Here is a 22061-nt window from a genome sequence, read left to right on the forward strand (position 1 = left end):
CTTATTGTTCTTTTGCTTTTTATGTTATGTTTTCTGATTTTGTTTTTATGGTGTGTGTGTGTGTGTGTGTGTGTGTGTGCGCGCGCGCGCGCGCGCGCGAGTGCGCATGCACGTATTTCTTGTGTTTTTTGTTTGTTTGTTTGTTTTATTCTGTTTTTTTCCCCTTGGTTGTTGTTGTTGAGAAGACAGAGAAAGGAGGGTATGGAATTGGACAAATGGGAAGGAAGAGAAAATCTGGGAGGACTTAGGAGATGGGAAACTGATCAGAATACAGTGTATTTCCATTAAAAACATATTTTTAAAAGGAATACTGGTTAGTACAGTTTTTTAAAGAAAGAAACACTCTGTTCTGTCATTCTTGGTTTGTAGTAAAGGTGTCCGCAGCCACCTACAAGTAGCGTGTATTCTAGTTAGTCGGTTAGTAGCCTGACTCCACTCACTCGGCTTTTGCGCTAGCACCCGTGCTGCAGAACTGCTTTGAGGGGCAGATGGCACTGCGGAGGAAGTCTCTTCGACCTGACAGGGCATGGCAGCTGCGCAGAGTGCAGTGCCACACGGGCGTGATTTGTATTACAGGAAATTTGGGAACTTTCAAGAAAATACAGGTCAGAGACTGTGGCTACGTTTCCCCCCATCTTTAGTTTGTCACCCCCTAGCGGCTGTTTCTAAAATTCATTCTATTCAAGTTGGGAATCAGCTTGCACCAATGAAGGCTTTTATGCTAACTGCTACCAAACCCGCCATCTATGGGGACCCCAGGAGGAAGATGGGTAGGGCGCTTTTATTTTAAAGCATTACACAAATCTATACGTGTTTTTTTTAATATATATATATGAAAAAAGGTACAAGAGAAAGGAAAGACAGTCTACGGCTTCCATTGCCCTAAGGAACCATGTGTGGTCTCCCAACAGTTTGGTACTGGCTGCTTCTGAGAAGAAAAAGAAGCTGATAAACAGCCAAGTTCCCATCAGTAGCATCTCATACCACCTTGGAGAAGAACCTGGTGAAGTTTTTACAGGAAAGGGCACAGTAACTTGGTACAATTTTTGAAAAGAATAATATACCTACCCTTTGGATAAGCAAAGGGTCCTGCTTGGAAGGAGGGGCAAAAATAACAACAAAGTATAATACCAAATATTTATGAAGAGGCTACATACAGTGAAGCCCATTACTTGTATGGTAACTTAATAAAATTAACCTAGAGACGAGCTTATAGGACCCTGAGTCCTGGAGAGTATGTACACACAGCTTAGAGGCTGCAAGAAGCTTTCTGCAGTCTTTATGTCTGCCCTTCAGGAGATAGTTAAAGCAACCTTTTAAAAAGAGAATAGGTTTGTTGAGGTATAATTCACTTGGTGCCCTGGTCTGTTGGGGTTCTATAACTGTCACCATCAACTGAAAGTGAAGATGAATCTCCTGGGGCTGGAGTTACAGTAAGTCATGAGTTGCTACAAACTTGTGCTGGGAACCAAATTCAGGACCTCTGGCAGAACAGACAACAAAACCACTGAGCCATCTCTCCAGCCTTGCTCATGACAATTTACAGCAGCTTCGTATGCTTGTCTGCAGGGTTTATCAAAGATGGGGAAGGTCACATGAGATGAGCGTCAAGAAGACACACTGCTAGTAAAAAACCAGACTCAGAGCCACACATGCATCATGAATGTATTCACCTTAGTGAATGTATCGGTTGGAAGACTGCACACCAAATTGTCACAAACTGCCTCCATGGACACAGGCACACATGTTGCACACACACACAAACACACACAGAGAGAGAGACAGAGACAGAGAGACAGAGAGGGGGGATTCACTTGCACACATGAATAAAAATAAAATCCTAAAATTAAGTTAAAATTTGTTGTCTCATGTATGGATATATCACCAATCCTTCACACAGAGTGTGGCATAGAATAGTACCTAACCAAATATTTGTTGTTTAATGAACAGTCTATTCTGAGAAAGGCATGGTGGGAGGGTATTATAAGAGGAGTTGGGTGTTCTATTCTGCAGACTGTGTTCTCTATGCACAAAACCACACAGTGCTTGCTTGTCTTTTCTTCTCTCTCTCTCTTCTCTCTCTCTCTCTCTCTCTCTCTCTCTCTCTCTCTCTCTCTAATACAGAAAAATAATCAGGAATTCTTTTGGCCTTAAAAAACCAAAAAGAATTATAAAAGGAAACCCTCAAGAGACAGTTGATGTGAAACAAAAAAGTGGCCTTAGCGGCTTGCAAGGGTGCTACTGATTCTTCTGGACTATGGGTCGCTACAGGTCGGATGGGTGCAATTGGCTCCTTGTACAGCTCTATATCTGAAGACTGATCATTTGCCAGGAACGAATCCTAGCCACTGGAACCCCCACCTGATCAATAAACCACTCTGTGAAGAAACAGGAATTCAATGTCAAGATCCTTGCACGGAATCTTGTTTTCATGCCTGAGAAGATCCTACAAATCAATAGGCATTAGACGACATGGCTATGTTCTTTTCTTTCTATCGTTTTTTCAATATTTGCTTAATTCCTCATCCCTGTTAAGCGTTCTGAAGAGGCCCACGGATCAAGGGCTTCTGGTGAGCACACACAGATGTGTGATCATGTCATCTAAGGCTAAGGCCGTGCTTGCCATGTTGAGAGACCATTAAGAGAAGGGACCAGGAACCATGGTTTGACTATGTTGCCAATCAACGGAGGGTACAGGGATGACCTACATACTATAGCAGCTGCAGATTACAGGGTGCAGAGAGCGCAAATGACAAGTTGCATCAAAAGTGACGGTTAGCAGAGGCCAGGACAAGAGGAATGTGCGTTGGCTTCACAACAGCCCACCCCACACAGTGGGAGCGCACACTAAGGGTCTGTTAGTGCTTTCCTAAGTTTTTAGTGAATAGAACATTTCCACGCTCCTTTATTCTGTCCTGTTTCTCAGGCTCATGTGATGCAAGCTTGGATTTTCAGTAGGGAACAAATTGACCTCTTTTTTGACTTTCCCCAAAATGACAGCTCAGTCACAAATACCTGTTGAGATTGGTCCCCTCTCCTTTGCCTCCATCTCTACTGCTACTACCCTAGTTCAAGACTCCACTGCCTGCTGCCTGGACCTATATAACTGTTCCATAAGAAGGCTTCTTGCCTGAAATTGTTGACCAAGTTCACATATGGAAAGATGAGTGGATTTGAGCAATGCTGTGATGTGATGGTCAGGGGGGCATAGGTCTTGAAGTCAGGCTACCTCAGTTTGAATCCTGTGTCCTTCAGATCTATGGTGACCTTGGACTGCTACTTGATACTTCTGAGCCTGGTTTGCTTATGTCTCAAAGAAAAAAAGCTAATGTGCACATAATTGATAAGGGCAAAGCCAAAACGAAACGAAGTAGTATAGATTAAGTGTTTGGAACAGGAGCGACTGGGCCCTTGTAGCCTCATATCAGTTAGCTGGCCTCTTCCAGAAACACACCCCTCCTCTTTACAATGTGCTGAGAATAAAGTCCAGATGACTCCCTCCAACACACACACACATGTACATACACTCACATGCACACACACACATATCCATACACACACACACACACACAGACATGTACATACACTCACATGCACACGCACATATGCACACACACACACACATGCACATACACTCACATACACACACACACACACCTACAAGCCCCATGGGACCTCATCTTCCTGCCTGTCACCTTTCAGTGACTAAGCCCCTGTTTCCCATTCCACATTGTCCTTGAATGTACGCTTGTTTCTCTAGGAAGATGAGCCCTCAGTCTGCAGACACTGCTCTTTTTGCCTGGAACTGTCTCTCAGTTTTCCGGATCCACTGCTACCTGTCCCTTGAGTCTTAGGTGGTATTTCTTTGGGATGTTCATGTCACTTGTGTCAATCAGTGCCCCTGCAGAAACATCCTTTCCCATCCCATCAGGAAATGTCCTTGACACTTTGAAATTTAAGTTTTCAGTGTGAACTTAAACGTGCTGCTCGCCCAGCAATTGAGATTGGTTTTCATTTCTTTTTTTTAAATCTCCATCTCTTTCTGTAAATACTATTCCCATGTAAATTACAAAAAACATGCATTTCCCTCATCAGTCTTCAAACTTATACTCCCCAAAAGACATAAGTGAAGAGTTGTTCTCCCAGCTAAAGGCAGTATTATTACCGTACTTTAAAATAACCGACTCTGTGGTATCACTCAACTTGGTCGTCTTTCATATTCCTCCAATTGTTCCCCAACATCCCTTCAATCTCTGTGCTACTCTTCCTGTGTGCTGGATCAGCTCTGAGAGGCATGGATACTTTGTATTTTTCATGCCCAGCACATAACTCTGTGTTCATTTCCTGAAAGAGTAATTACCATGCTTCAGTTTGTCCCACTAGGAAGGATCCTCTCTTTATTCCATTCACACACACAATCACACATAGACACATGCGCATGCACACATTCATGCACACACACATTCGTGGACACACACATTCATGCACACACACACACACACACATGCATAGATGCACATGGAAGAACTTGAGCCAGTGCATGTACTTTCCATGGGCTTCCGGGGCTTCCTCTGCCCCTCGCTTGGCTGATCTCATTGATACCCACACTCTGTCCCAACCCCTTTGGCTTTGTTTCTGCCTCTCACAGCTTTTGCTCACCGTCCACAGCCTTGACCTCTCATTTTTCGGTATGACCCTTCTTTGCCTCAGGTTGACCTTTCCAATAGGAAATCCATTCATTTTGGGGGGTTTTGTTTTTTCTGTTTGAAGCCATCTGCGTTCATACCTAGACCAGCTTCCGGTATTAACCTGGTGGCTTCCATGTTCTTCCTGCTTCGTCTTATAACCCCTGATGTCCACTGAGTCTCAAAACAAGTCACACCATGTATCTCTGTGCCTCCATTCCTGTCACCTGAGATGCCCTCCTTTCTGCACCAACATTCCCCTGAAAACCCAGACGCTAGCTCATAAGCCATTAGCCAACTACCTGCTTTTTCCTGGTGAGGGTTCACAAAAGCCTCTGACAAAATGCATCCTCTCCCTCTTCCCTGTCCCTGCTAGCTGCAGATCCAGCCGGTCTAGGTCCTGTTGCTTGGATCTCGGCTTCAGCCCAGCCCAACCCAGCCCCACACTGCCATTAGATAATCCCCTGGGCATTATGGCTGCTGTGGCATAATGGTTTCCAAATAATAGAGCCATTCATGGTCTCTCTTTCCCTAGAGGGGCAGGGGCGAGAAGATTCTTAGTCTTTTTTTTTCTAACTTCCCAGTACTGCCCCCCTTCCCAGTCCCACCTTGAAGAGTTCTCCACCCCCCCACCCCCCGACCCCCGCCCAGTCCCTTTTGCCTCTGAGAGAGAGCACCTACCAGTACCCTCCCCACCCTGGGGCATCAAGTATCTACAGGACTAGGCACATCCTCTCCCACTGAGGACAGACAAGGCAGTCCTCTGCTACATATGTGCTGGGGACCTTGGACCAGCCAGTGCATTTGCTTGGTGGCTCAGTCTCTGAGAGCTCCCAAGGGTCCAAGTTAGTTGACACTGTTGGTCTTCCTGTAGGCATGCCATCCCCTTTAGTTGGACTCAATGCAGGTGACCTTAGCAGAAATGCCCAGTAGCGGGGACATGGAACCTGAAGAGACCACCTCCCAGACACAATCCCCAGGGGAGGAATGAGGACACCAACTCACCTAAAAGACTTTTGACCCAAAATTGCTCCTGTCTAAAAGAAACACAGGGACAAAAATGGAGCAGAGACTGCAGCATTAGCTGACCAGTGACAGGCCCAACTTGGGATCCATCCCATGGGCAAGCGCCAACCCCTGACACTATTAGTGATGCTATGTTGTGCTTTCAGACAGGAGCCTAATGTGGTTGTCCTGAGAGGCACCACTCAGCAGCTGACTGACACAGATGCAGATGCGCACAGCCAAGCAGTAGACAGAGGTCAGGGACCCCTATGGAAGAGCCTTTTTATTTTTAAAATGACAGAATTTTTGTTCATTGTTTTTGTTCCTTTGTTTGTTTTTTAAATTATTATTTTTAAGTAAAGAGTTTCATATTTTGAAGGTGTCTAGGTAATGATCTTCTAAGAAACCTTGGGATAACATGGCCCCTCTGCCCCTTTAGGGTTCTGAGTAAATGTCACTGCTTTTACATGCTTCTACAAAGAGACACTCCACTCCTGTTCATTATCCCACCTTTTAACTTACACTGTGTCGAGAAGAAAAGAGTTTTCAAAAATCAAAGACATCTCCTTGGAACAAGAAACTCGTCTTGTATTGTGCCCAAAGATGCTCTTGATGCACCTGTCATGATTGTCACCAGCCCTACATCACAGGCAGTAATGACCTTTACCTTGGAGAATGTTCAGCAAAGGAGGACGCTTATGCACTGCACCTGTAACTGTGACAGGCACAAAAAAAAAAAAAAAAAAAAAAAAAAAAAGCTTCAAGACTCCCAGATGCTGACAGCCCAGAGAAGGGTAGATGGATGGGAGCTAAATCTGGACTCTTAGCTTCCCTCCTCCACTTAGCAGAACACCCCATCTTGGGTGAATTCTTTAACCTTTCCTAGCTCCAGGTGCTTCTCCCATCTGTGGATAATAATATCCTAGGGTTCTTTGTGAAAGCAAAATGAGGTGTTGTTTGGGTAGCAGGATGTAAAAGCTATTTTGGTCTCAGTTTGAACTGAATAGCCAGCACATTCCAAAGCGAGCTGTGATGCCATGCTGGGGTGCAGGAGGAAGGACAGCAGAGGCGTGGAACTTGTCTCCTCTTTCTCTTATGACCTCCAGCACACGGGGGGACGCTGGACAAGGGAACTGCTAGAGAGAACAGGAGGAGTCTGGGAGAAAGCAATGAATATGCTCCAGCTCCACTGTTCACTCTTTTCTTTGCTCCCAGAGAGTGGCTCAGAGGAGCACAGTGGCCCAGGACCCACGACGTTACCACGTGCTTTAGAAACCCCAAGTCAAAGAAGCCCAGAGAGAAGGCAAACAACCAGAATAATGAGGAGCAGTCGGATTTGGGCTTGCTAGGGTAAATTATAATTATCTTTCCATAAGTCTGAGATATGCCATGGGTAACCTGAGGACTCTGTAGTTTCTTGTTTATTTGCCTGAGACAGGCTGGCCTTCGATTCAAAGCAATCATCCCTCTCAAGTGCTTTGAGCATAGTAGAAATTCTTCTATCTGCTAGATGTTGAATGTATGTCTTCCAACTTCACAAGCTGAAGTCTCTGTCCCCAGTGCCTCAGGATATGGCTGTATATGGAAACAGGACTTCTTTTTTTTAATATATTTTTTTAAATTTATTTACTTATTTTATGTATGAGTTCACTGTAGCTGTCTTCAGACACACCAGAAGAGGGTATCAGATCCCATTTACAGAAGGTTGTGAGCCACCATGTGGTTGCTAGGAACTGAACTCAGGACCTCTAGAAGAGCAGTCGGTGCTCTTAACCGCTGAGCCATCTCTCTAGCCCGAAAGAGGACTTCTAAAAAGCTGATTGTGTGCCAAAAGGATAGCTCAGTGGGCAATCATACTCCTGCCAGTCCTGATGACCTGGCTCTTATCCTAGGAACCCACCCGATGAAAGAAGAAAACTGACTTTCACAAGTTGTCTGCTGGCCTCCACACATGCACTGTAGCGCGCATGGAACACACACACTAAATCAATACTTAAAAAGTTGATTATGTTAAACTACAAGGTCCTTACTAGTAGATCAATGGTTCTAAACTTTCCCAATGCTGCAACCCTTTAATACAACTCCTCATGTTGTGGTGACCCCGAACCATTGACTTTTTTGGTTCCTACTTCATAACTATAATTTTGCTACTATATGAAGAGTAATGTAAATATCTGTGTTTTCCAGTGGTCTTAGGTGACACCCGAGAAAAGGTCATTTGACACCCCCCTCCCCCGGAGTGTTGTGACCCACAGGTTGAGAACTGCTGTGTAGATACTAAACCAGTGTGCATCAGGGATACGCACACACAGAAGAAAGGCAAAAGGAGAATACAGCAGGAAGGTAGGCATCTGCGAGGCGGGGAGAGCAGCCGTGGTCCCCAAGCTTACCCCTTGGTCTTGAACTTCTAGTCTCTAAAGCCCCATGTTGTGGAGCATTTATGGCAGAACCTCCTGATGCTGAAGAGAAGAGGGAGATTTAGGCAGCCACTTCCTGGAGGGTTTAGAGATCCTCAGAGTTCACGAAGGTGGAAAACTCTCTGAAATGCCCACAGTTGTGCTAAGAGATAAAGCCTACAGTCCAGCCAGTGTCACTGTCTAGAGCTTAAGTGTCCTCTAAAGACCATATATTCGAGGCTTAGTCACCAGCCTGAAGTGGTATTGGAATTGAGATGGAGGCTTTGAGATGTTGAGCCTTTCAAGGAAACTGGGTCTTCAGAATTGTTCCCTCAATGGAAATTCTGGACCTTAGCTTCTCCCTCTCTTATTGTGGATGGTTTTAATATCACTGCACCACACCTTAGAACCACCTAAAGTAAAGAGCCTCACCTAAAAAACTATCCTGATAGCCTTGACTGAGCTGCGAGGGCCCACCCTGATGGTGGTAGCAGCCCAGATTAAAAGGTATTTCAGGAGGAATGTTGACTTGCCTTTTGCTAGATTGACCTTGCCTCTAGCCTCGGGTTGAGTTGTCCTGTTGTTTAGGCTGCTGCTAATTCCTTCACCAGCAGCAGAAGCAGCCTGGCATAGGGCCCAGATGGAAATTCTGGACTTCCAGCACCAGATTAGAATTACTGAGGCACCCACCATATGGAATAAGAGGCAGCGGTTGTGGGATGACTCGACTGTTGAGGCACCAGTTTCAAGTGTCTGCTCCATTTCCCCAGATTCTGGAAGTTAGACAAAAGCCAGGATTCCTCATTCTTTAGGAATTTGTGAAGCTGATTCCCCACTACCAAAAGAAGCCATTTCCCTATCAGTGGTGGAAGGGACAAATGACTGTCTGTGGTACCTGATAGCATACCAAGGCACATGCTGGCCTCATGTTCCCTCAGTATCACAAGTACTTATTACACCTTTCAGAGTCCATAGCTAGCACGCTAGCTCTTCTCACCTCCTCCCCAGGCCTAAGCTTCTCCAGCTCATGGGTGTCGGTCCCCACAGCTCCCCATTCTCCTTGTAACCCTCCTATCAAAATAAGCTCTCTGTTTTCCCCGCAGTTCTTTATGTCTTCCTTGCTCAGTCTCCCTCTCTGTCTGTCTCTCCCTCCCCTCTCTCAGCTCTCCCACACTCTCCCTCTCCCCCTTATGTTAAATTACAAGGTCCTTAGTAGTAGATCAATGGTTCTGAACCTTTCCAATTCTGCAACACTTTAATACAATGTCTCATGTGTGGTAACCCCTAAACCATAATGGTTTTGGTTGCTACTTCATAACTAAAGTGTTCTCTCTCTCTCTCTCTCTCTCTCTCTCTCTCTCTCTCTCTCTCATCTACAATAAAAATCTTCCCTTTAACCATACCATGGAGTGGTCATATCAAGTTATACATCAAGGACCTGACAACTACTGGGTTCTCAGTGATTTGGCTGTTGTTACTATTTTCAAGCTGCCTTAACAAATTCTGATATATATTCTGTATATACACACACAGACACACACACACAGACATACACACACAGACATACACACACACACAGACACAAACACAGACAGACAGACACACACACACAGACACACAGAGACACACACACAGAGACACACACAGACACACACACACCACAGAGACTAGTCTCCAGTTATTTTCCTCCAGGGAACCCCAACTAAATATCTCTTCTCCCTTTTTTCTAGCTCCTGTGAAGTGAACAGATTTCTGTCATGAGGAACCCCATGAAAGTAAGAGCCAAAATGAAACTTTGTCCCTTAAATGTTGATTTCTTCAGGAATTTTGCAAAAGTGATAGAAAGTTAACTAACATACCATAGTATGCTCCAATTGGAAGCTTAGTAGTGTATCTGCTTACCCTCCACCCTCCCAGGATTCAGCTAAAAGCATCCCATTGATCCAGGGGAGGCTTTGGGGAGATTTCCATCCGAGATGGTGTTGGAAGTCTGGCATCCCCACAGGACTGGAGGCATAGGTTTTTAGTTGACACAATGTTAAAAGTATAAGGAACTAGGAAACATTTGGTTCCTGAAGGTTACCCAGGAGAATTACAGACTTGCTTTAGTTTTTACTCTAGAACAAGAGTGAGGCCCTACAAAACAGAGTGCTAAGCAAATATAGTTGGCTTACTGAATATACACCACAAGTCCTGTTTATTTAATACATAAGAGAAGGTATGTCTAATGTATACATATGGCTCCTTGGTCCATCTACAGGCAAGCAAGCACTGAGTAGTCATTACCATTCAAAATTCCCTCCCTGTCACCATGGAGGAATCCCATCTTCCTCAGGCAAGACAATGTTGACGGCAGCAGACCAGTCACTAACAGTTCTTGACTTCTCCAACTTTCATTTTGGGTGCAGAAATTCTATAAAGCCAAGGCGTAAATGCTACTTTCTACATACACCAACCAGTTCATAGAGCAACACTAAGGACCATGCAGGAAGCAAGCTGGGCAAGCCTCAAATTCACATCAGGCTCCAGTGAGGACTGAGTCCAAGTCTGGCTTCCTTGTTTAACGGTTTTTTGTGACCCTAGGTGAATGGTTTCACTTCTCTGTGCCTCTGATCTCCTCATCTATTAAATTGGGGGTAAATAAAGTATACCCTTGACTAGGTTATCATCTAGAATAGATGAGGAAATAGATGTAAAACTACTTACGACAATATCTAACCCGGGCAAATGATTCAGTACACAGACTTAGCATTATATCACAAGACTTCTTAGAGGGAAAGCGATGATGACCTCAGTCTATTGGTAGCATGAGGAACTGCTGATGGAGAACAGATTCTAAACCCAGACTTCCTGGGTTTGAGTTATGCAAGAATGGGAAACATCACTGTCTACATGTTTGCTTTGACTGCTGTTAACATTGTGAAATAATACAGTAATGCCTATACGTATACAGTGCATATAGTAAGAGCTTAATAATAACCACTGCAATTTAGAAAAGGTTGCCTCAATAAATCTGCATGTCCCTGAAGATTCTGGTTCCTCGGAGGTCACAGAGGCATCTGTGGTTTACTCCTTCCTGTAAACTGTTGGTAAAAGATCTCCAGAATCTTCCCAGGTTCCATGCTTCCTAGATACCCTAACCTGTTGTTTGCCACTTGAGGCTTGGGTGTCCCCTCTCCCCCTTTTGGGGCATATGTTTCAGTTTGGAGAGAATATTGCCATCAGGTAGAACATGCCATCCAACAGGGAAAAACACCTTCACACACAATAGGAAAGGAATAAATCTTTAAAATGTGTTTTAAAAGGCACAGCTCCCTTACCATTAGCAGAGGATTGGACTCAGGATCCCTGGGTACAGCAGAATCTGAGAATGCACAGAGCCCTTATTTTTTTTAAAGTGATACAACCCTTTTCAATAAACTATGCACACCTTCCCATATGCTTTAAGTCATCATAGATTACCACCACTGCCACGTATAACATAGAGATTCTGTAACTTTATTATTCTTTGTTTAGAAAACAAGGACAAGGACAAATGTCTGTGTATGCTCAGGTTAAATGGAATTTAAATAATATATTTTTATCCCATGTTGGTTACACTCTTAGATGTGAAGCCCATGGACATAGCAGGCCGCCTCTGCTTTCCTTTTGGCAGGCTGTCAAACTTGACGACGCTTGCCTTTCCCTGTGTGAGCAGGAGGTGTTTCTCAAGTAAATAGGGTGTCTTGAACCCAGAATCCCATCCTCCTTGGACACTTCCTGTAGTGTTTCCACCCTAAGCTCTCAGTCTCTGTCCAGGTTACCTGTCTTGTTCCTTCTTCCAACGTGGCCCCTACCTTTCCCAGGAGGGATGAGGTATCCTCTCCTTCCAGTCTCCCGAGGTGATGCCATGTTGACAGTCCAGAGGACTCACCACTCACTGACCCTGAAGATGGATGGTAAAGAAAACAGCATCTGAAAGGCCGCCCCAGCTAGCAGGAAATCATTGTTTTGCCAATTCCAGAGCTGAGAAACAAGTGTAATACTGGAGGCAGGAGGATACAGTGCCATTCAAGGCTATTGTCACAGCCTCTGCTCTGTGTGCATGAAAGAAACAAAAGGGGCCTGTGTACAAATACAGGGACAATGCCGTTGTGTTACCAGCTGCTTCTGTTACTCTTGGGGACAGGATGAGAAATGAGGCCATGCTGCCTTTCTTGATTTGATGTGCTCTGAACTTACCGAATCTTAGCAACCAGGCTATTCAGGGTGTGGACAAGACACAACACATTCAGTTCATGGTTTCTATGGGGGAAGCATGGGTCATCACCCCAAAAGTGATGTACTGCTTACAAGTCATTTTCAATACATGCTAAATCCCCAGTGTCCCTCTCCCCTTCCCTGAACACCAAAAGAACTGTAGTAATCTTTTCACGACCTTCAATGCTTGGTTTTCAGGGACACCAGCAAGCTCCTATCCAATTTTCCAATTTGAAGTATTTTATGGTTAACTTCCGCATTTCCTGTGCATCCCTGCCCCAGTTTTTTTAAACTGATCAGTGGGAGTTTCCAAACTAAGTATTTGTGCTGGTTCATGGTTGGTTTTTAGATGTCAAGGTGCTGCAATCTAAAACCATCTGAGAAGGGAGTCTTGGTGGAGGGATTACCTGGGTTGGGTGAGCCTCTGTGTGTGTGTGTGTGTGTGTGTGTGTGTGTGTGTGTGTGTATCTCTAGGGAATTGTCTTGGCTGTTGATTGAGTTGGAAAGGCCCACTCTGAATGTGGGGCGCACCACTTCCTCGGCTGGGTGCTGCTCTGTGTAAGAGTGAAGAAGGCTAGCTGAGCGTAAGCAGCAAGCAAGCAGCAATGTGTGCACTTGGTTTTCTCCCTGCTGTGACTGTGCCTTTGGTGTGGCCACAGTCTCCAGCTCCTGCCTCAAGGATGGGCTCATATTTGGAACCCTTTCTTCCTGTATTGTTTTCTGTTGGGGTAATTTTCACAGCGACAGAGATGAAACTAGAAGGAATGTGCTCTGCTGCACTTACATGTTGATTGCATGACTTAAGAAATAATTGAAGTCTGTGATAGTTTGATAACTTAAGTGTATCTATGAAGGAAAATACTCTGTCAAGATGTGCTTTTCACTGGAACTAAAATAAACAAACAAACAAACAAAACAAATTCATCCATTCAAAGTAAACTTTAAGTTTGGTAAACTTTAAGTTTGGTAGATTTCAGTGTTGGTCAGTCTATGACAAGCATGTCTACCCTTATTCCTACACAGCTGCTCAGCTTCCAAGTTTAGAATTTTTGGAAGCCTTTTACTTGACCTTTTTATCAGGCTGATATCTGGCACACTCCACATTGTCTCCTGCCAAGTTCTGAGCACTTACAGTTCTCTAACCAAACTATAAGTTTGGTTAACAGCATCTGGAACACTGATGGTGGAGTCTGAGGTAGCATTTGCAGCAGCTGCTGAAGCTGCTCCCAGACAACAGGATGCATCAGGTTGGTCTATACTCTTAGCACTTTCCCTGAAACGCTGGTAACTGTTACCCACTGGTAACCCTCCACCAGGCTGGGTTTATTCAAGGAAGAATGACATCTTTAAAGACAGGTAGCTTGGAAAGCCCAGCTCCTTCCTTCACAGGTTTCTGTTTCTTTCTTAGTTCTGGAAGCTGGAGTCACTCCCCATCTTGCAGTTGAAGTAGATACAGTACCCAGCAAAGAGGGCAAGTGCCAGGGGAAATGGCTGCTTTGGCTGTCATCATCGCCCCATCTGGATGTAAGCTTTCCCTAGTAGCTGGCAAACAGAAGTTAGTACCTCATTCTGGAAGCTCACAGCCTGCAGCCACTTTGAATCAAGACATGGAAAGGCTACACCTAAAGACTTATACAATATTTCAAGGCCAGAAACCCTGGGATGGCTCAGTTGAGTAGTTATGCTTTCAATTTCTCAAGTGCATTGGTTACTGGTGTGTCACTGTGACAGGAACTAGATGGAAACGACTTAGACGAGGAAGATTTATTCTGGTTCATGGTTTCAGAAGTTGTTGTCCAACATGGCAGAGCAGGGTGGCAATAATGTACAGCCAAGACTTCTTACACATGCAATCAGGCCAGAACCAGAAGCAGGGTAACCCCCAAAGGCCTGCCATTAGGGACCTTCACTAGCAAGGTCCCGGATCCTAGGGGTTCTAACACTCAACAGTCCCACAAGCTAGGGATCAAGTGACCACAGGATGAACCTGCGAAACAGATTTTAGACTCAACCCATAGCAAGGTTGTAGTTAAGCCTTTGACCCATCGACTGCCACTTTCAGACTCTCTGAAGGCTGGAGGGTCTGCCTCTGAGGAAGGTGTTGTCAGGTCTTGCTGCATGACCCTCAACACTCAGTCCACAGAGCAAGAGACTCAAGGGAAAGAGTGCAGACAGAAGAGACCATGCCGGAGGTGCTCAGCGCTAAGATAGTCAATATCTTCACACACCTTCTTCCTTTCTAACTCCTTTCCTAATCAGCTGCCCTTCAAACCAGATCTCTTCTTGGACCACAGGAAAGTTACTAAGAACCCTAAGTGATTTAGCTTGACTGGATAAGGCTAGTTACAGTGGAAAGCTCCTATCTCTCCACAAACAGAGAAGAAACTATATGCCTTGAAGCGTTGTTTTTTGTTTTTGTTTTTTTTAGGGAGTACTGCAGGCATGTGAACATACGTGTGTGTGTGTGTGTGTGTGTGTGTGTGTGTGTGTGTGAATTCCAAGAATTCAAATAGGCAGAGCTTCATTTAAATCCAGATGGTGAGTAGGCAGATCACTTCTGGGCATCTAAGTTGCCAAGGTGTCTGCCAAGTCTGCAGGTGCATTCACCAGATCAGCCAGCCTACCCAGAGGGGCAAAGGCAAACCCAGTTTCCCTGACCTAGGAAGTCCAGCCAGTTGTTCCCTGGAAATCATTCTATATCCGAGTTCTCTCAGTATCTCAGCCCTCTGGTCTTTGAGTTTAGTCATACAGGAGTAAGACTTGCCGGTTCTTTGCACGCCATTCCCGCCAGCCACAGTGAAGAACTACAACTCCCAGCATGTCCTGCGAGGGGTCACGAGGCACGCTCCGCTTGCTCCGGCTGTCACGTGACTCCAGAAAGATGGCGGCCTTGACAGCGGAGCATTTCGTGGCGCTCCAGAGCCTACTGAAGGTATCTTGAAGGGGTGGGGACGCGTGCGGCCACCGTCTTAGGATCTGGGACTTGGTGCAAAGCAAGAATTAGGAATAAACCGGCCCTGACTTGGAGCATTGTCCCACTCCCACCCTACCCGCCGCGCGTCAGTGCTTCTCTGTGTGACCCTGAGAAAATCGCTCAGCCTTTCTGAGCTTTTAAACAGGAGCAACAAAATTAATCACGCCCAGATATTCAGGTAGAAGTAAAAATCAGATAGTCGATGTAAATACACCCAAGAATTAGTGACTACGAGTGGTTTTATACATTGGAGCACTTGGATGACAGTCACCAGTTCCCATTTCATCCCCGTCTTTACACCTCTCTCTGGGAAATCCTCTCCCTCTTGTCACCCTAGTACTTCTAGGGACGTCATAAAGTTTGAGTTACTCCGTAGAAGGGTGGCTTTGCATTCTCTCTTAGGACTTATTACTAGCACACACCATGGATGTCTTTGTGTTCTTTTCTGAGGAACATGATTTCTCTTTCTTCTTGTTTTCCTTTCTTTTCTCTTATCCAGTTGAAGATCAGAAATGATCCTCGTGACACTGTCATTATTAGTCACACATATAATGCCCTCTCCAGTATCCATCTTCCTAGTGTGCATTTGCTCAGTCCACTCCTGAGCACTTTGACTTCATTGTTCACAAGCCTATGCCAACAAGAACAAGACCTGGCACCCAGTATGTGCCGAAGAAATAGCTATGAAGTGCTTTAGTATAGTGGAGCTGTGACTAGGATCCAAGAGTTCTCCTTAGCAGCTTTTTCTCTTCGTTGTGATTGATTTAAGCCATTGCTTCTCCATGCCTGCTTGTCTTAGGACATTTTCTTTTCCTTGGTAATAACATATAAATACTGAAAAGGCAGAAATCATTAGTAATTCTCTTAATGACTACACACTCCTGTAGCCAACACCAGACCACAGACCGAGACACCAGAACCCCAAGTGGCTCCCTGGCTACTTACTTCACTTGCCTTCCCAACAGTGCATGGCTTCGGACACCGTGTAATATTACTCAGTCTCTGCTCTTTTTTGTTTGTTTGTTCTTTGTTTTTTTCGAGACAGGGTTTCTCTGTGTAGCCCTGGCTGTCCTGGAACTCACTTTGTAGACCAGGCTGGCCTCGAACTCAGATCCGTCTGCCTCTGCCTCCCAAGTGCTGGGATTAAAGGCGTGCACCATCACAGAAATGGAACACTTCTTCATATCAGTGTTCACATCTGGCTTCCAGTCATGATTATAGCAATAGTTCATTTTCGCTGCTCTATTGTTAAATACACTTTATTAAAAGCTAGCTATAATATCTCCTGTAGTTGTGAGAAATAATGCAGAGAGATTTTTTTGTCCCATGTCCCTTAATGGTGACTTCCTGGCTGTCTACAGAACAATATCACAGTTGGGGTATTTACATTGATCCAGTAAAGCTCCAAGGCATAGCTATCTATGTAAGACCCCTGGGTTGACATCTTACAGCCAAGCTCACTTGCAGTTGGCCTCCAGAACTACTTGACACTTCAACGTTCTTGTGTCATTAGTTTTCATTTCAAGAACATTTGTCAATCTTGGTGTAGATGATGTTTGTGGATTGGCTTTCCTCACTAAGCCTAATTCTCAAGCTGTAAATAGAAACCCCTTTGTGGTTGCATATCAGTTTTCCTGCATAGCGGATATTTACATCACGATATAGCACTATGAAATAGCAATAAAATAATGTTATGGTTGGGGTCACCACAACGTGAGGAACTGTATTAAAGGGTTGCAGCATTAGGAAGACTGAGAGACCACTACTCCAGAGAATCATACAAATCATATATATTCACAATTGCTTCCTTTTTATTTCTTCGAAGTGTTCTGTAGTGTATTCTATTTGTTTGCTCATTGGTCTGTTGAAAAATGCATAAAGAGTATTTCTAGTACTAGTTTTCCTAGGCTATCTGGAAATTATATGATTTAAAGACATCTCCAAACTCTTCCAGAGTACCTGCACTACTTTACACGTGTATTTGTGTCAGCATCAACATTTGGGGTTGTCAGTATAGCCTACCTGAATCATTCTGATGAGTGTTTCTCCGCTCTGTGTATGTCTACATTTGTGTTTGTGGGTGTGGACATGTGGTCAGAGGACAAGCTCGGGTGTCAGTTCTGCCTTCAGTCTTGCTGGAGGTTTTCTCATCCTTTACTGCAACATGCACCAGGCTCATGCCATGAGCTTCTTAGAATTCTCCTTCTGCTTATTATTTTCAGACGGGGCCCTAGGACTTCAGGCATGTGCCCTACTTAAGCTTTTGTGTGTCTTCTGGGGATCCATCAAGTCATCGAGCAAGTGCTTTACCCACTAAGCTGTGTCCCAGCCCTCTATCTATCTATCTATCTATCTTTTATATTTGAGCCTGTAATCCACACTGAGCCGATTTTGTATAAAATATATGGTACATAGGTTGAGTGTGCTTAGTTTAACGTCAAATTGTTTCAGGACTGTTTGTGAAAAAGAAGATTTTTCTTCCACTCAATTGCTTTTGCAATTCGAGAATGCCTTGGACGTATTTGTGTTGGTTTGTTTTGGGGTCTCTGTTGCGCTGTTCTGTCTCCTCATCCCTCTGTGTGAACACAGGCTTGGTTGCCCTAACTGTATAATAAATCTCGACATCAGACCAATTCCTCCTACTTTATTGTTCTTTCTCAGAGTTCTTTGGCTAGGGATGAAGCTCAGTCAGTAAGTCAGGTGTCATACAAGTGTGAGATGTGAGTGTGATACCTGGACCCCAAGTGAAAAAGACAACGTGATGGTGTGTGTACACTTGTAACCCTAGCGCACTGGGGCAGGCTAGGCAGCCTTGGCCGTGTGGCTGGTCTAGACCAGTGAAAGAACTTGTTTTAAGGAGCAAAGTGAATGGGACCCAAAGACCCACAGAGAGATCGTCTTCCACCTCCACATGTGTGTACACACATGCATCTCCCAACACATTCACAGGCACATGCACGCTTGCAAGCACTGCTAGCTGCTCTACTCCTTTGCCTTTCACTATGCATTTTAAGTTCAGCCTGCCTGCGTGTCTGTGTGAGTGTCAGATCTTGGAGTTACAAACAGTTGTGACCTACCATGTGGGTGCTGGGAATTGAATCTGGGTCCTCTGGAAGAGCAGTCAGTGCTCTTAACCACTGAGCCATCTCTCCAGCCCCTCTAATTAGGGTATTTTAAAAAACATTTTCTTGGTTTTTTTGTGTGTGTGAATCTCACATCATGCACCCCAATCCCACTCATGTCCTGCTCCCCTGGAACCTGCCCTCCACCCTTTGCACCTCCCCCTCGACAGAAAAGAAGTATCTTGTGGTGGAGCTGCAGTGTGTCGCAGTATGTCCCACAGCATTCCCTTTGGTCACACTTCTTTGCTTGCAAATGCTAATTAGGGTATTTTAAAGGCAGGAAGGATGTCATCCCGTGCTATGTTAAGGTGGGTCTGTGTGTAGAAATAAAGCTAACTTTCGTGTGTTGATTTTATATCTCCAAACTTGTGAGACTCACTTACACTACGTTTTGGCAATGTTTTGGGTTTTTTGGTTGGTGTTGGTTTTTTGGTTTGGTTGCATACACACACACACACACACACACACACACACACACACACGTATGAGCGCACATTCCCATGCGCTGTGGTGCAGGTGTGAAGACGAAAACACAACTTGCAGAAGTTGGTTCGATCCTCCCACCGTGTGTGTTCTCAGAGTCAGACTCATGTCCTCAGGCTTTGCAGCGCTTGCCTTTCTTTACCTGACAAACCATCGCCCTAGGAGAGAGGATTGTTTGTTTGTTTGTTTGTTTGTTTGTTTGTTTGTTTAGGTTTTAAAAATCCTAATGTTTAATTTTATCAAACATTTTTCTTGCTTTAAGATGTGTGCCAGCCTCCCTTGATCTGTTAAAATTGTGAGTTATATAGATTTTCAAATATTTAGCCAGATTTAGATCCCCAGAATAAATCCCATCTGCCCATAGTATATAATCCCTTTTATGTATTCTTTATATGTTGTTCATTTCTATATGCTAATATTTTGCTGAGTATTTCTGTGTCAGTTTTTATGAGAAGATGCTGATCTGTAATATCCAAACTGTCTGGTTTGAATATTAAGGTAATTTTACCCATAAAATACATCGGAAACTGTTCCCCTCTCCTCTGTTCTCTAAAAGAGATTTATAGAATTGATATTTTTAATCTTGAGATGTTTGTTAGAATTCTTTAGTGAAAAATGCCTTGGTCTAGAGATTTCTTTTCCTGAGTTAACATTGTGGATTCAATTTCCTGACTTGTGACAGCCGTTACATATCTGTTTCATATGAGGGCACCGTGATGGTGTTTTTGAGTAATTGGTCCATTTGTGGGAGCCGTCGGGTTTGTGTGTAGCTCCCCTTAGCCTTTCACTGTCTGGCTCATCATTCTTGCCAGTTCTTTGTTTCACTCACCCCCTGTCCTCTTACTGGGGAAGCGTTACACGGATGTCAATTAGAATGATGGATGGTGTTGCTGAGTTCTTCTGTATCCTGTTTCATATCTGGCTGGTTCTATCAGTTGCTGAAGGAGGGGTGTTGCTGTGCCTGTAGTGTTTGGAAAGTCACCTGCTTCTCCTTACAGTTCTTTCAGTTACTGCTTGTGATTTGCAGTCCTCTTGCTGGGTTCATACTCACTCTGGATGTCTTCATGGTGGACAGAATCTTGAAGCATTTTATAATATGGTCCTGATAATTTCCTTTTTGCAGAGCATGCTTTATCTGGCTTCGGTGTGGCAATTCTTGCATTCCCTTGATTAATATTTAAATGGCATTCTTCGTCCATCCATCTACCTGTTGCCTGCCCATATACTTGAAAGGAGAACCTCGTATTTAGCATTTAATAGTTTTCATCCACTCTGCCAATTTCTTATTTTAATTAGAATATTGAAGTCAGATAATATAAATACTACCATGCTAGGACTTAAATCTGTTCTTTTTTTTTTCTGCTCATTCTTTATTTTATTTATCTTTTTTACATTTCTCTTTTCTCATGGGTTATTTGAACATTTTTAAAAGAATTCTATTTTGAGGGCTAGGAAGATGGCTGAATGGGTAAGAGTGCTTGCCATGCAATCGTGAGAGCCAGAGTTTGAATCTCCAGCACTCACTTAAAAAAACTAGACATGGTCACACAGCTTCCTGTAATGAGAGCACAGTAGACTTCAGGGACAGGAGGTCTCGAGGCTTCTGGCTACCAGCCTAGCTCCAGCTGCAGTGAGAGACCTTGTCTCAAGGGAATAAGGAGGAGAGTAATGAAGCAGAACACTGCACATCCTTGTGTACACACACTCACACACACAGACATACACACTCTTGTACATAGTGGCACACACATATAACACACACATATGAACACATACGCAGACATACACATACTCTTACACACCTGTACACACATTGGCACATACACACCTGTACACTCATACACATATATACACACAACACACATTCCCATGTGCACACACACATATACACCCACATGCACATATATGCACAGACACATTCACACATACATGCTCACATGCGCACACAGAATTTTATATTATCTGGGGTTCTGATGCACTTGTTTTTAAAGAATTATTTATTTAGTTTATGAATATGAATACACTCTAGCTGTCTTCAGACACACCAGAAGAGGGCATCAGATTCCATTACAGATGGTTGTGAGCCACCATGTGGTTGCTGGGAATTGAACTCAGAACCTCTGGAAGAGCAGTCAGTGCTCTCAACTGCTGAGCCATTTTTCCAGCCCCTTATGCATTTTTTAATAGAGCCTTTCCAGTCACACTATGTGTAGATAGTTTATTATAGTCTGTTGGTGTCATCATTATATCTCAGGATGAAATCTTATAACATTCATATTAAATATTTTTTCCATTACACTTAAAGCGCCACCAAACAGTATTATAATTTTTACTTTATCCTTCAAATGTAATACAGAAATTTTTTTTTTTACATCTTTACCTGTTCTTTTCTATTTTGTGGTGTAGGAAAATCTATAAAAGCACTGACTACCATAGTCAGAAGGTTGCAGAAGACTAAAGAAAAGTGTCAGGCATTTGTTGATGCTTGTAGTGCCAGCATCAGCTTGTGAAGCTCACATACCAGTCTAACAGTTCTGTGTGTCCCTAGGATGCTAGAAATCTGGGGGGAAAGAAGCCAGGGTTGCTCAGGGCAATATGCAGTAACGACCAGAGCCAGAGGCGGTTTCAGTCAGGTCGCTGTGGCTCCCCACACTTCGGCCATTCCTTTTCTGTCAAAAACTTGCCGTAGTCCTCCTTCACGGCAGATCCTCTGACACGCTGGCTTGGTTTCCTTTATTGCTGATAGACATTTTACTAGGCTGGCTGGGGGTTCTAGGTTGACAGTTCATTCTGCGTCTGAGAACTATGCTTTCCTGCCTCTCTTGAGTTCCCACATGAAAACCATTGTTATTCTGAATGTTTCTTCTTTTTTTTTTCTGGATACATAGTTTTTATTTTTAATTTTGGTTCAGAAATATAATTTCATACCTATGATGCCTTAGCCAATATTCAGTGCACAACCCCACACCCTCCCTAGTGTAGTTTCATGGTTTTTTTAATTAGGTATTTTCCTCAATTACATTTCCAATGCTATCCAAAAAGTCCCCAATACACTCCCCCCCAGTCCCCCACCTACCCACCCCCACCCCTTGGCCCTGGCATTCCCCTGTACTGGGGCATATAAAGTTGGCAAGTCCAATGGGCCTCTCTTTCCAGT

The 22061-nt window shown here is 44.1% G+C and overlaps 2 protein-coding genes across 3 annotated transcripts in view; one reads left to right on the forward strand and one right to left on the reverse strand.

Annotated features, from left to right (window-relative positions):
• The window catches only part of Prr5l (proline rich 5 like), a 170551-nt gene extending 158516 nt beyond the window's left edge, over positions 1-12035 (reverse strand). Inside the window, exon 1 of one of the 2 annotated variants that reach the window (XM_029474407.1) lies at positions 11923-12035. The gene's annotated coding sequence lies outside the window, so the exon portion shown is untranslated. Of the gene's footprint in view, positions 1-11889 lie in introns of both variants that reach the window. The other variant, XM_029474409.1, reaches the window with a different exon arrangement.
• Positions 12036-15164: 3129 nt separating this feature from the next.
• The window catches only part of Commd9 (COMM domain containing 9), a 15279-nt gene continuing 8382 nt past the window's right edge, over positions 15165-22061 (forward strand). The window contains exon 1 of the mRNA XM_029474412.1: positions 15165-15257. Within this exon, the coding sequence (XP_029330272.1) occupies positions 15207-15257 (51 nt within the window). The 5' untranslated portion in view covers positions 15165-15206. The remainder of the gene's footprint in view (positions 15258-22061) is intronic.

This window comes from Mus caroli, chromosome 2, assembly GCF_900094665.2.
Source record: "Mus caroli chromosome 2, CAROLI_EIJ_v1.1, whole genome shotgun sequence".
NCBI lineage: Eukaryota > Metazoa > Chordata > Mammalia > Rodentia > Muridae > Mus > Mus caroli.